General features: G+C 39.7%; 3 protein-coding genes across 6 annotated transcripts in view; 2 read left to right on the top strand and 1 right to left on the bottom strand.

Moving 5' to 3' along the window:
• blm (BLM RecQ like helicase) overlaps positions 1-8,439 on the top strand; it is a 22,888-nt gene extending 14,449 nt beyond the window's left edge. Inside the window, exon 22 of the mRNA XM_089116456.1 lies at positions 8,300-8,439. The gene's annotated coding sequence lies outside the window, so the exon portion shown is untranslated. The remainder of the gene's footprint in view (positions 1-8,299) is intronic.
• The window catches only part of frmd5a (FERM domain containing 5a), a 141,827-nt gene continuing 127,108 nt past the window's right edge, over positions 594-15,312 (bottom strand). For all 3 annotated transcript variants that reach the window (XM_089116457.1, XM_089116458.1, XM_089116459.1), the window contains exons 11-14: positions 9,698-9,772; positions 8,645-8,713; positions 8,348-8,454; positions 594-1,915 (exon numbers count right to left, since the gene is read on the bottom strand). In XM_089116457.1, the coding sequence (XP_088972583.1) occupies positions 1,323-1,915; positions 8,348-8,454; positions 8,645-8,713; positions 9,698-9,772 (844 nt within the window). In that variant the 3' untranslated portion in view covers positions 594-1,322. The remainder of the gene's footprint in view (positions 1,916-8,347; positions 8,455-8,644; positions 8,714-9,697; positions 9,773-15,312) is intronic.
• Positions 8,336-15,312, top strand: LOC148977440 (uncharacterized). Of its 2 annotated transcripts, none has more exons than XM_089116460.1 (5): positions 8,336-8,475; positions 14,007-14,072; positions 14,568-14,642; positions 14,774-14,864; positions 14,951-15,312. In XM_089116460.1, the coding sequence occupies exons 1-5, from the start codon at positions 8,423-8,425 to the stop codon at positions 15,029-15,031; spliced, it is 366 nt and encodes a 121-aa protein (XP_088972586.1). In that variant the 5' UTR covers positions 8,336-8,422; the 3' UTR covers positions 15,032-15,312. The 2 variants fall into 2 exon arrangements, with proteins under 2 accessions (XP_088972586.1, XP_088972587.1); XM_089116461.1 differs by having other exon boundaries at positions 14,940-15,312.

Genomic DNA, 15,312 nt, shown 5'->3' with positions numbered 1-15,312 from the left:
TGAAACACAGAGCTAAAAAAGGTATAATTTAATTTTCAATAACAAAATAACATTTCAGTTTCTGTTAAAATATACATGGAAAAACTGTTGATATATTAGGAAACTAACTACTTTTTGTACAAAAAGTACAGCATTGTTATTGTAATTAAGAATAATCATAGCATGATCTCCACAAAATACAAACTTAAGAGCAAGGCTGATATGGAATAAAAAAAGACTTTATACAATGGGGTTTCTTTCTATTGAGAAAGACTCAGGGTGAAAAATTATAATAATAAAGCAAATGCACATACTCATGAAAACAAAAATTATGTACTTATTTCTTAAAAATCAAACCCTTACAGTATTGCACATCTACTGTAGCTAGACTGGATCTATGGGTGCTTTTAAATCATTCATGAGAACTTCTTCAACATATATCGACACTATCGGGTCACGTAACAGAACACAATTTATACCAATTAATTTTTCTGTATCCATAAGAAAGAACCCTTTTAAAATGATTTCTACTTCACAGCTTGCTACCGCCTAAACACAGTTATATTACTAAAATGTATTTAACACCCTAAATCTCAAGCCACCAAATACAGAACTCAAATGTACCCATCAATTTTATTCAAATAACATAATTTCCAGTCTTTCCTCAGGTCTCGCTTTCAAAATAACTTGCACATTCTTACCTTACATATAACCCTCTGCTGATCTGATCGTCGGTGTGGTCAATTATAGCAGCCTTCGGAAAATTACTAAGAGTTAAATAACGGATGGACATGAATTATGCATAAACTCAGAAAAGCATTGTTTTTTCACGTCCTCACGCTCTCCAAACCCACTATACTGAACCAACTTGCCGTCTCTCTAGACTTAACGCACCACATTCTTTAATAAGACTTTAATCATTTTTATTGTAAAATAAATATAAATTAAGGCAACATTTTCTTGTTGCAACAAAATATTTCATATTTAATAATCTTAAGTCTTTGAATTAAGTTTTTTTGTTTTTGTTTTGTTTGTTTTTTTGTAAAAATAAAATACCTGAAATGACCTGAAATCCAAAAAAAAGGAAACCAAAAAAACAAAAATGTCTTTGTAAAAAAAGAAGAAAAAAATAAAGGTGTAAAAATGGGTGGGGGAGAAAACTAAAAGTGGAAGAGAAGAGGAGCTGTGGGCCTGGTGGTGTAGGAGTGTCATGAAAGAAGCTGGGTTCATGGGACAGGTCGGTGCCCTCCGCCTCTCTCTCTCTCTCTCTCTCTCTCTCTCCACGTGTTTAGCGTCTTCTCGACCCCAACAAGGAAGGCTTTACGAGCTTTAGTGCCTCATTTTCACTTGTTAATGAGCAGCCCGCCCACCCAGCGGAGCTTGCAGGCAAACCACCGTCTGAGGGGACAAAAGTATTCGTAATGGAACTGCTCAAACTCGGGGGTCTGCCGGATATCACGTAAAAATGCAATGTCAAGGTCGGACTCAGTAAGGATGATGAGGAGGAGGAGCAAGACAAAGAGGAGTCCAATTGTCACAAGGAGCAGACGGAGTACACTTAAAACAAACTTATTCACCTGTTCCGTCTCGCTGAGCGTGGCCTCCCCGCCTGCGCTCTTCAAGAGGCCTGTTGCCCTACTGTCCGCTCCTAACTCGGCCAGGTCTCCCACGCTGGGTGTCCCCGCCTCCGACTCTTTCTCCTCCTCGATGCTGCAGGGGGCGCCGTTGATCTGGCGTGAGACTGCCAGCTCCAGGCTGTGCTCGGCCACCGGTGTGGGCAGAACGCTGTCGGAGGGACTGTAGGTCTCGTCGGAGATGACCGCCGTCCCGTCGCCGGAGTCCATCACATGGCTGCGCGAACGTGACATAAAGGAGTCGCCGTGGGACACGGAGCGCACTGGAGTGGAGTGAGCGCTGTCCCGCAAGGATTCAAGACCTGGACAGTAGGAAGGGGAAAGATAAAAGAGAGACAAAAAGGCAACTTGATTTATAAATTATAAAAAGTGATTTCTGTCACAGGGTGCACCAGGTGCAAGCGGTGCAACGTGATAAAAACAAATATAACCCACTATAATCAGTGATTCTGGATGCGACACCACAAATTCCCGACTGTAAACTAATGCCCCGTTCTATTTCTGACACACTTCAAGACTCACACGACTTCTGACATGAAAAACAAAAGGATTTGTCATCTAGAGTAGACAGTGTTACATTGAGTTCAAAATCAAGTACTGAGTAGGTACTACATTTGAATTTGATTTTACCTTTCGACTGTTAAAAAAGTATGTTATATATAGTATGAATATGGGTAGCATGAAAGGAATTCAGACATACTACATCCGCCATGTTGTTACTATGTGCCAGGCTCCGAAACAAACAAGTCAGGTGGGAAAATGCCCTAAAGCCAAGTTCAGACTACAGGATTTTAAGCCCGATTTATGCCCGATTTGCAAATCGTTGAGCTCGCCGACAGCTCAGGATGTTATCGCGGGGGATTAGCGGACGATGAACGCTTGCCAATCTGTTAGTATGAAAGAGCCAACAACGCAGCGAAAACGCTCGCAGACGCCTCGCCGAGCCCAGAAAAATATCTAGCCTGCTAGATATCCAGAGCTGTTGCGCGACTCAAACTCAGTGACGTCATGAGTACAGCCAATCATAGCAACACATGGGTTGAGGACACCAGGTAAATCTTAGGTTTTTTGTTTGTTTTTTTGCATTTTTTGTTCTCAGAGCAGAGCACTAGTTTCTGACGTCCATATTCACGTGTTGTGTCCTATTCTTCGCTGGGTATTGGCGCACTTGCTGTTTCGCATCATTTCTGGTTCGTTTTATTGCGTGTTTTTTCGTGACAAAACGTGGTGTGTAGACAAGACAGAATCGTTGGGTGACAGAGTTGTTGTCAACTCGTTATTTATTTGATTATTTTCAGGATTTAGACCGTAACAGTACTAAAACAGCTCTTATTGAGTCACAAATGATTTGCTCTTATCATCTGATCGTGGTTGTATCTCTATAGTGCGTTGTCAACTCGTGTAGTGAGTTATCGATCACGTTGTGTTGTGTGGTGTGAACAGCTGAACAACTTGAACACTCCTGATTTCACTGAGAGCAAGTCATGTAGTGTGAACCGCACAGTTTAGCCTGACGTTTTAAAATCATGTAGTGTGAACAAGGCTTTAGATACATTTACAAAATAGATGCCAACTCACGCCAACTTTAAAATTGAATGTCCAGACTTACAATGCATAGGCTGCCAATGCTACATCGTATATGTGTTAAAGTGCAAAGTATGTGGAATATACAATAATCACGAAACATTACATAATATGAAAAAGTAAGCACAAATTTCCTATTTTTGGGTTTTGTTACAATCTGACAAGCAACAATCAAAAAGGGAGGGGGGGATGACTGTGCGCATACCATAGACTGTAAAAAATATGGACAAAGCGTCTGTGACGTCACCCATAGACTTTCTGAAGAACAGTTTGAGGCTGTTTATGGGGGGTATGGGCGGCGCCATCCTGGAAAATCTTGGGAAGTACAAAATACAAATGTTCAGAAAGGATACAGAGGAGGTATGATGTGTTGTCAGATCTTGGCCGAGACGTCAAATTCCACTCCGCGCAGCCCGTTATCAGCTGTCAAAGTTAACTGCCCTTATTTGTCATACATTTTATATCTAAACTAACGAGTTAGAAAAAAATTAATCCCCCTCACAGTTGTTAGGCACGCAGAACATATTGAAGATTACAATAAAAGTCCATGGGACCAAACTTTATGCTGTGAAAACGTACATTTTAACATAGGGTATATGGCCTCTAGCGGATTTTCGATGTATTGCAGTTTTTCGCACTTCCGGGTAGGCTTCATTTTTCAGATTAGAATGTTGCTGCTTGGTGCATACGCCTTGATTGGGTGTATTAGTAGGGTCTCATGCAGGTGACAGATCCAGATACTAAATCACAGACCGCAGCGCTAATGTGAAAAGACATTTCCCAGCTTGTTTGCACTGATAGACACTGTACTGCAAGGCACTGGGAATCACAAGTACAGTATTGACAGGCAAACAGCCAACTTACTGAGGCATTGTAATAATCAGCAACACATGGTAAATCAAAAGCACTAGACCTCGCAATACAACATGCAGATGCATATATAGCACGCAGTCTTTAAATGCTACTAAGTTACAAAGGCATTAAACAGCAGATAGCAGCCCATTATAATTCAGTACAGAAGATACATGATATACAGAAGCTAACTGAAGTATATTTCAGTTCTTAAACGTATAACTTTAACACTTATGTTAAGAGGATTCGTCACAGTAAGCGACCTCAGAGACCACAAAGTGAGGATGCTACAAATCTCCCATAAATCCTTGTGCTTCAGTTCTCGCATACCCTTTTCCTCAAGGGACCCAAAGTAGAGAAACATGCAAGCTTTTGCTGAGCATTAGATTCTCGAGCGTGTCACTGCAGATACGTTACATCTCTATTCTGATGTGAAAGGATTAGGATTTCATCTCTTGACGATGCGACATTTTACTGCTCAACCAAAGGCCTCTCATTCACAATATTAAACACCCTTTCAAAGAGAAAAATGGTCACACATGAAAGCACATTTTAATATGCCTGAAATTGAACAACTTAGATTTTACTTGAATTATAAGCTGCAAAAACAAACTTGTGAAGCCTTTGTATTTGCCTTTACTTCTGCATTTATAATTCATAAAATGTGTAAGCCCCTTCAACCAAAGACAAACACAATCTACTTTGTTTTTGCCAATATGTTGTTTAAACAAAAATGTGTACCTTGCAATAACTAACTGACTTCTTTTCCAGTAAAAGCTTCCATTAGGACTAGTTTCAAGAAATCCTATAATTCTTTGAAACGGTTTGAACTTGAACTCTTCAGTTCATATATCTAATGTATTATTTAAGTTAATCACTCTCTTCAGTATCAACAGAATTGATGTCTGGACTGAGAGACAATTTCTTCTGTGAAAGCAGTTCAGTTGCTGAATTACTTCTGTAATGAGCCAATGTCTTCTTGCTTCAGGTGATAGAAGGCTACTCTGATATTTTCATCCTCCTTTCAACACAATTCACAGCTGGAATGAGATTTCAGTTTTAGTGTGCAGTCCTCATTATGCTGTACACTTCTGCAACTCCTGCAGTTCTTTAGTTACAGTACCATGAACACCCAGGAAAGCTTCTACAGCTTTCAAACTTCTAACATGTTCTGTCTATTTTGATCAGGACATATGAAGAGCCTTTTCTTGAGAAGAGAGCTTCTGTTAATGAGGCCATGTCCACACTAATAAGTTTTCGTTTGAAAACGTATATTTTTCTCTCCGGTTTGGCCTTCCGTCCACACTGAGACGGCGTTTTAAGTCAATGAAAACGTAGCTTTTGGAAAACGCTCTCCAAAGCGGATAATTTTGAAAACGCCGGTTTAGGCCGTGTGTCTACCAAAGCGTTTTTGGCCAGCTGTTAACGCTAGACGCTCTGCTGAAGACGCCGTGCTTTGGCCGCTTGAGAGCGTTTTGGCAGCGCAGCGTTTTTTCCGTTGAGACGTTTCGTTGCTATGATACAGAATATCCGCAGCACAGTTTGAATGTTGTGACAGTGGGTCAGTGTAGTTTAGTCCTGCCCCTCCTCCACTGTGATTGGACAGCTGGGTAAAAAGTGACAGTGATGAGCGCTGCGTTTTATTCAAAGTTGAACATTTTTCAACTCTCGGCGACCAGTAAAAAACGCCGGGCGTTTAAATAAAATTATCGAACTTTCCTTCAGCTCAAACAGTAGAGCGTTGGCGCTTGCAACGTAAATGTCATGGGTTCGATTCCCAGGGAAAGCAAGAACTGACAAGAAAATAAATGTGAACCTTGAAATGCAATGTAAGTCGCTTTAGATAAAAGCGTCTGCCAAATGCAGAAATGCAAATGTAAGTTTCTCATCCACACTGAAACGTCGGAAAACGCCTGAAAACGCTAGTGTGCATGGAGAGCGTTTTTAAACAAAAACGTCGTTTTTTAAATGTAGATACTGGTGTGGATACATACGTAGCCTGAGTAAGGTAGTAGAGTACCTTCAATCCACACATCTCATTGATTGGCTTCACAATCCACAAGACTATGAATAGTTCAACAATTGTTTTTTTTTTAAATCAGCAACTGTTTATTTAAAATGTACTCTATTGTTCAAAGATTTGGGGCGGTATGATTTTTTAAATTGTTTTTGAAGTCACCAAGGTTGCATTTATTTGATCAAAAATGAAAACAGGAATATTGCAAAATATTATTAATTTAAAATAACAGTTTTCCATTTTAATACATTTAAATGCAATTTATTCTTGTGATAGCAAAGCTAAATTTTCAGTGTCAGTCAGTCTGATTTGGTGCTAAACAAAAAACATTTCTTATTCAAAATGTTCGATTTATTGCATCCTTCCTCAATAAAAGCATTACCGACCCCAAACTTTTGAAAGGTACTGTGTTCTACATAATTAAAGCGCTTTTTATGCTGAAAACAATAAAACACTGCAGCAACACCTAACCCACCTAAACCAATTTCATCATAACAAAGCAGAAATACAATATATCTTACTGCAAAGACCTTCAGAAAAACAACCAATTAAGCATCTGGAGCCCAAACAAAAACGCATTACACTTTACCTATAGCGGTGGCGGGCACTGCATAAGACGGTGAAGTCATGGGTAAAGGTGATGCCCGCAGCTGGTCCTGCTGCCCCATGAGTGCCGGGTAAAGGGGCAGCACACCAAGGGCCTTTCCCAGCATTCGAGGCCCCAAACTCAGCACCCGAACCTTTACATCCCGATAGCAGTGGTTGATCATGCGCAGGTGGACGTTCACCCGCGTGGTGATGCGGATTAGGCACTTCACCATGTTTATCTCCGACAAGCGAATGTAGAAACCCTACTACCGGTGCCTTCTTTCCACCATGGGCTGTTGGGTAAAGGCTAGGCTGTGCTGGTAAACGGTGGCGAATCGTACCCCACCCAGACCTCTCCTCTCTCCCTCCCTCAGCCAGTGACTTAAATGGCGAGGAAATGCCCTGTCTATTTTCAGACGGGGGTATTTATATTCCTTGAAGACTCACAGTCAGCACATGTAGGACAGTTGACTTTATCCTCTAAGCTCTCGAGTCGTTCGCACTGCAGACAAGAGCTCTTCACTACATCTTCAGATGGTCTTTTCGCTGTTCCAGAGAGGATACAGTGAGCAGGGACTAAACTTCCTTTTGTCTATGTACTCATGTTAAGAGTGGGCAGTGCCCACAGTCAGTCTCAATAGATGAGACCCATACCAAAGGGGTGGGCAGAAGACACCTTTGATAGGTGGGACAAGATGGCACAGCTGGTGCCACAGGGAAGTGTTAGTACTGACTGTACACAGCTGGCACAGAAATAGAGTTCTGTGACTGACAGAAGCACCTGCACCTCCAGTCCTCTAAGTGAGACTACACCAGCCTCATATTACTGCATGCGGTCAACTTTTCAACTCTTGTGAATACGCATGTGCATATATATATATATGTATGTGTATACTTATGTGTGTGTGTATGTGTGTGAGATACACACACACACACACACACGTAAAAATGTATAATTAAAAATTTTTTATGTAAACAATTGTCAAATCATATAATTTTTTTATAAAAAGTAAAGATAAAAATGTAAAAATATTTTGAATATTTGTAAATAATTAAAAACTTTTGAAAATGTATAAACGTACACATGGGTATATAAACATAAAAAAAATTAATAAAAAATGTTATTATTTTAATAATAAAAAAACATAAAATAAAAATGTAAATAAAATATGATATTAAATAATTTATTAAAATACAAAAAATAAATAAAATAAAATGAAAATCAGTATTATTTTAATGAATATAGTTTCATCACAACACACATATAGTACATTTCTACACTGCATAAATTCAAATTCATAAGAAATCTTTAAGTGTCCTTGACTGAGTACCTGTAAATTGTCTTAATGCCCTTTACACACACACACATATATATATATATATATATATATATATGTGTGTGTGTGTGTGTGTGTACATATAATATAATTTATAGATTTTATATATATATATATATATATATATATATATGTATGTTTATGTGTGTGTATATATATATATATATATATATATATACACATAAACATACATATATATATATATATATATATATATATATATATAGGTTGGCTATTTCCTACAGCATTTTAAATTTATTATAAACTATTAAGTGATTTGACATTTAGCGCTCTGCATGTGTTTTCAGCGTAGCGTAGAGCTGAACTCAGGTTAATGGGTTGAACTGGACTCTCACCTTCCATGATGGATATGTGTACGGCTCTCCGGCGGGTGCGCGGGACACTGCTCAGCCTTGGCCCATGTGTGATGGATGGACAGCTTCTGCTGGGCACCAGGCCAGCCCTGTGTCCACATACACATACAGTACTGCATCAACACCCTAATTTATCATATTACAGTATGTCCTACGACTACAGGCATCAGTCAGTCTTACTGGGATTGCATGCACACATCTGATGCCGTCAAAAGAACATGACCCAGTGTTAGCAATTATACGGTTAACACTGCCACACAGATGGGCACTCATGCATACCTATGTATTTCTGGAGGTTCCCGTTTAATTTTTGCACTCTGCTCCATTACCTCTTTGGCTACTCTTCCACTGAAATCAAACAAAAACGAATTACAAAAACGTGTCCAGTTTTATCCCTGCTAGTGTAAAATATATATGTTAAAAAAATTATCTTCATCATCTTAAATACCCATATATATTCACACTGTAACAAAAAGTATATCACCTTTAATATCTTAAATACAGTTCTCTTTGTATTCACATTGTATTATTTTATATTGCCACAATCTTATAACCTTATCAAATATTTTCAATATAAGATGCAAAAACATGCTAAAATATCCCCTGACTGGAAATATGTTACAGGACACTCACCACAGTAGCTGGCAGATGAGCAAAACTACCTGCTACTGTGCAAAAAGCACCTGCATATACAGTTGTTGCTGGGTGTTAATTTCACACACCCTGTTTTGAGACTGTTTCAGCTTCATCTATTAAAATCAACCAAAAGAAAACAGCTCAACCATTGCAACAGTTTCAGACAGCTGGCATTTTGGTGGGAATTGTGATCCCTGTGACTGAGGCATGGTGACGACTGCTACCAGAGTCCATGAAGCTCTGGAATTAGATTAACCTTATTGAGTCGCCTCTCTTAACTCAATCTCTGCCTCTCAGTCTGTGGCTGAACTACTTCCCTTTAACAAAAAAAAACTCCCAACGTTTTTTTCATTGCCTTAAAATCCTCCCTGTCTCCTTACATATGAGTGAGAAAATAACTGTTATCAATTTCCTAATTAGGCGTTTGAGCCTGAGAGCCCACTATAATAATGGACCATGCTGTTTGTTTAATTGCCCCGATGGCTCCATTCATCTGTTACAATTACTGGTAATAAATAAACACTTGTGTCTAAGAGGTGGCCTGAGTGAACAGCACCATCCGCAGCAGGTTGTGGTGCGTTAGCTCCGAAGCTGTCACCTTTACGTGACCGTGATGAAGACGCCAGGCTGTTTTTGGAGCAAGGACCCCTGAGGCTGTGGCGGTCCATGGGCAGTGACCTATCCATCCACACTTACCTGAAGCGGAAGCGACTCCCCTTGAAGAACAGGTTACTGCTGGACACCGTACGAACCTGGCTCGACTTCTCCAACCTGAGGAGGGGTAGAGAGAAATCATTCAACTCGGAACGTTCTCTGAACACATTTAGACATTTTGATTTACTATTTCTAAGCTGCATATTCTGAATTACACTGTAAAAATTAACGCGCTTTATCTAATCAAAAAAATTGTGGCAACAGATTACAAGCAATATTATTAATTCAATTTATAAATAGAATTGAGTAAAAATTAATCAGATGAATTCCTTAAAAGTTAACCATTTAACCCATTCAGACCCTGTGTCCATTACAATGGACATCACATGTCAGCCCACTTTTTTTAACTTCTTGAACATTTCACCGAGTTTAAAGCCTGCAGTCCATGAGATTGGACGTTTGTCATCCAATCAATTGCCAGTAGAGCTCTGCATGTAGTAATTATATTAAAAAAAACTACATTGAAGAGAAGCATGGTAGCGCTTCAACATTTTCTAAGGTGTATTTACATTTTGTATATATTTTTGCCAGTATTTCATAGTTTATGTAAAATAGAAAGATTTTTTATTAATTAAAGTTAAAAAGGTCTAAGTCTCATGGCCCTCTATCAGAATCCAGAGTTTTGAGACGATTGGAGAAACTTAATTTTTCACACCGAAAAAAAACGACAGGGGTACCCGGGATTCTGATAGGTCTAAGTCCCAAGTCTAAGTCTGATAGGTCTAAGTCCCATCTGGATTCTGATAGAGGGCCATAGGACTTGGACCTGAGTGCAAAAATGGAGGCTCTAAACCCTTCCAGAGCTGAGATATTGAGATACCACGTAGCATTTATGCCATTACAAATATCTCAATATCTCAGCTCTGGAAGGGTCTAGAGCCTCCATTTTTGCACTCAGGTCTAAGTCCCATGGCCCTCTATCAGAATCCAGAGTTTCAAGAAAATTGGAGAAACTTATTTTTTTGCACAAAAAAAAAACGACAAGGGTAACACTGTCGTTTTTTTTTTAATTTTTTTTTTTTAGGTCGAAATTTTGAGTTTCTCTGATCTTCTTGAAACTCTGGATTCCGATAGAGGGCCATGTGACTTAGACCTCAGTGCAAAAATGGAGGCTCTAGACCCTTCCAGAGCTGAGATATTGAGATACCACGTAGCATTTATGCCATTATAAATATCTCTACATCTCAGCTCTGGAAGGGTCTAGAGCCTCCATTTTTGCACTCAGGTCTAAGTCTCATTGCCCTCTATCAGAATCCAGAGTTTTGAGAAGATTGGGGATACTTAATTTTTCGCCCAAAAAAAAAAAAAAAACGTAAGGGGTAAGCCTGTCGTTTTTTTTTTCTAGTCGAAATTTTGATTTTCGATATCTCAGCTCTGGAAGGGTCTAGAGCCTCCATTGTTGCACTCAGGTCTAAGTCTCATGGCCCTCTATCAGAATCCAGGGTTTTGAGAAGATTGGGGATACTTAATTTTTCACCCCCCCCCCCCAAAAAAACGTAAGGGGTAACACTGTCGTTTTTTTTTTTCGGGTCGAAATTTTGACTTTCGATATCTCAGCTCTGGAAGGGTCTAGAGCCTCCATGTTTGCACTCAGGTCTAAGTCTCATGGCCCTCTATCAGAATCCAGAGTTTTGAGAAGATTGGGGATACTTAATTTTTCGCCCCAAAAAAAAAAACCGTAAGGGGTAACACTGTCGTTTTTTTTTCTAGTCGAAATTTTGATTTTCGATATCTCAGCTCTGGAAGGGTCTAGAGCCTCCATTGTTGCACTCAGGTCTAAGTCTCATGACCCTCTATCAGAATCCAGAGTTTTGAGAAAATTGGGGATACTTAAATTTTCGCCCAAAAAAAAAACCGTAAGGGGTAACACTGTCGTTTTTTTTTCTAGTCGAAATTTTGATTTTCGATATCTCAGCTCTGGAAGGGTCTAGAGCCTCCATTGTTGCACTCAGGTCTAAGTCTCATGGCCCTCTATCAGAATCCAGAGTTTTGAGAAGATTGGGGATACTTAATTTTTCGCACCCAAAAAAAAACCGTAAGGGGCAACACTGTCGTTTTTTTTTTCGGGTCGAAATTTTGAGTTTCGATATCTCAGCTCTGGAAGGGTCTAGAGCCTCCATTTTTGCACTCAGGTCTAAGTCTCATGGCCCTCTATCAGAGTCCAGAGTTTTGAGAAGATTGGGGAAACTTAATTTTTCGCCCCCCCAAAAAAAAACGTAAGGGGTAACACTGTGGGGTTTTTTTCGAGTCGAAATTTTGAGTTTCGATATCTCAGCTCTGGAAGGGTCTACAGCCTCCATTTTTGCACTCAGGTCTAAGTCTCATGGCCCTCTATCAGAATCCAGAGTTTTGAGAAGATTGGGGATACTTAATTTTTCGCCCCCCCCAAAAAAAACGTAAGGGGTAACACTGTCGTTTTTTTTCTAGTCGAAATTTTGAGTTTCGATCTCTCAGCTCTGGAAGGGTCTAGAGCCTCCATTTTTGCACTCAGGTCTAAGTCTCATGGCCCTCTATCAGAATCCAGAGTTTTGAGAAGATTGGGGATACTTAATTTTTCGCCCCCCCCAAAAAAAACGTAAGGGGTAACACTGTCGTTTTTTTTTCTAGTCGAAATTTTGATTTTCGATATCTCAGCTCTGGAAGGGTCTAGAGCCTCCATTTTTGCACTCAGGTCTAAGTGTCATGGCCCTCTATCAGAATACAGAGTTTTGAGAAGATTGGGGAAACGTAATTTTTCGCCCAAAAAAAAAAACGTAAGGGGTAACACTGTCGTTTTTTTTTCTAGTCGAAATTTTGATTTTCGATATCTCAGCTCTGGAAGGGTCTAGAGCCTCCATTTTTGCACTCAGGTCTAAGTCTCATGGCCCTCTATCAGAATCCAGAATTTTGAGAAGATTGGGGAAACTTAATTTTTCGCCCAAAAACAAAAACGTAAGGGGTAACACTGTCGGTTTTTTTTCAGGTCGAAATTTTGAGTTTCGATATCTCAGCTCTGGAAGGGTCTAGAGCCTCCATTTTTGCACTCAGGTCTAAGTCCCATGGCCCTCTATCAGAATCCAGAGTTTCAAGAAGATTGGAGAAACTTATTTTTTCGCGCAAAAAAAAAAACGTAAGGGGTAACACTGTCGTTTTTTTTCGGGTCGAAATTTTGAGTTTCGATATCTCAGCTCTGGAAGGGTCTAGAGCCTCCATGTTTGCACTCAGGTCTAAGTCTCATGGCCCTCTATCAGAATCCAGAGTTTTGAGAAGATTGGGGAAACTTAATTTTTCGCCCCAAAAAAAAAACGTAAAGGGTAACACTGTCGTTTTTTTTTTTCGGGTCGAAATTTTGAGTTTCGATATCTCAGCTCTGGAAGGGTCTAGAGCCTCCATTTTTTGCACTCAGGTCTAAGTCTCATGGCCCTCTATCAGAATCCAGAGTTTTGAGAAGATTGGGGATACTTAATTTTTCGCCCCCCCAAAAAAAAACGTAAGGGGTAACACTGTCGTTTTTTTTTCTAGTCTAAATTTTGATTTTCGATATCTCAGCTCTGGAAGGGTCTAGAGCCTCCATTTTTGCACTCAGGTCTAAGTCTCACGGCCCTCTATCAGAATCCAGAGTTTTGAGAAGATTGGGGAAACTTAATTTTTCGCCCAAAAAAAAAACTTAAGGGGTAACACTGTCGTTTTTTTTTTCGGGTTGAAATTTTGAGTTTCGATATCTCAGCTCTGGAAGGGTCTAGAGCCTCTGGAAGGGTCTAGAGCCTCCATTGTTGCACTCAGGTCTAAGTCTCATGGCCCTCTATCAGAATCCAAGAAGATCAGAGAAACTCAAAATTTCGACCCCCAAAAAACCCAAAAAACGACAGTGTCGTTTTTTTTTTTTGCGCGAAAAAATAAGTTTCTCCAATTTTCTTGAAACTCTGGATTCTGATAGAGGGCCATGCGACTTAGACCAGAGTACAAAAATGGAGGCTCTAGACCCTTCCAGAGCTGAGATATTGGCTGCATTCCAAGCCGCATACTTCCCTACTATTTAGTATGGGGAAAAGAGTAGGCGAGCAAAAAAGTATGAATGAATCCAAAAGAATAGCCGAGAATTACCTGGGTGACGTAGTAATTGTCGTGAGATTCTGACTTAAGTGCGTTCCAATATGCCTACTTTCCTACTATATAGTAGGCGAAAACAGTACGTGAAGGAACATCAGTTTTCATAAAAGAGTAGGCAAGAAGTTCCTGGAAGGCTAACTGCTTCCGCCCAGATTTTTGAGTGCTGTCCGATGCGGGTCCTCATGATACTCATCTATCCCAGGAGGCCACGCGAGAGGATACGTCAATATCAACATCGCGGAGATCAGCGACGCAGGGGTTTTCAAATGTGAGTAAACACGGTTCCATTGTGTTTACATTGGATGTGTTAAACTACTTTAGAGTAAACGTTATAATATAGTTGTGATTTTGCTGTAAACACATGTTTTATTGTATAGCTAACAGGGGAGCTCCAGTAACCGTAAAGTTATGTTTCCAAAGTGGATTTACATAACCATACATCTTATTTAAAATGTCTATTTACATCAGGAAGAAAAATATTGTATAAGTATTGCAGGTGAGCACATCCCAACATGAAAAATACATGTGTGTGCTATTATGTAGGATAATTCACTGTTGTCAACACTGCTTACATTAGACAAATATGTGCTGTAAATAAACACATCTATGAAGTAACTAAACATGATATATATTTAATTTGTCCCTTATTAGTGTTGATATATTGAGGAACATTTAAGTTGGATTAAAAGTGAGTTAACACATCAACCTCAGCATGTAAATTCAGTGTTGAGCTCATAATGTGAATCTTGTCTGTATGTTACAGGGACAGAAGAACACGCGTGTGTTTATCCGGTGGAGAGAGGCTCATGATGCTGAATGCTGTCATCAATGGCTCTGAGTGAGTATACTACAGAAATGGATAACAAAATCTATTAAATGTTAAGTTGTAGTTTATTTGAATGATTGTAATTTCAAACTGAGAAATTACAACAACACCTTTCTGAGTCTTGATTTCTGCATTTGCTGCAGAGCTTTTGTGGTGGAGCAGGACCTGCAAGGAAAGATGATGGCAGCATTTCTTGGGGGAAAAAAGGTTGCAGGGATTTTACTCAAATATAAAGTAAGGCTATTTTTAATACATAAATCAAATGACATTGTGCTGTTAAAATGACTGCTTTTGTGTAATGTTTGTGAGCATTTTTGTAGGATCTGAAAAGTCTGCAGACTGGTGTGAGCACTGAGGATGAGGAGCCGAGAGCTGAATCCTGGAAGTGGTGCCATGGATGAGTCCCTCCATCTCTCCACCTGCCCTTATGAGTTCCTCCATCACTCCACCTGCCCTTACGAGATCCTCTATCGCTCCACCTGCCCTTATTGCCTCAGATTGTGAAGCGTAGCACAGCAACAAGCTCCAGTACGAAGGCACAGTCCCCTCTGGTGAATTCATCAGAATAAAGCTGCAGAATGGACACCGCTGTGTTGAGTCGGCAGTAGGATGTGGTGTTCAGCGGCTGTAAATACATGCTTGTAGTTTGAATAAAGCTTTGTTTCATGTGTTGTTGATTGTA

This window comes from Pimephales promelas, chromosome 10 (genome assembly GCF_988280905.1).
Source record: "Pimephales promelas chromosome 10, fPimPro1.hap1.1, whole genome shotgun sequence".
Taxonomy (NCBI): Eukaryota; Metazoa; Chordata; class Actinopteri; order Cypriniformes; family Leuciscidae; genus Pimephales; species Pimephales promelas.
This window is presented reverse-complemented; position numbering and strand designations above follow the sequence as displayed.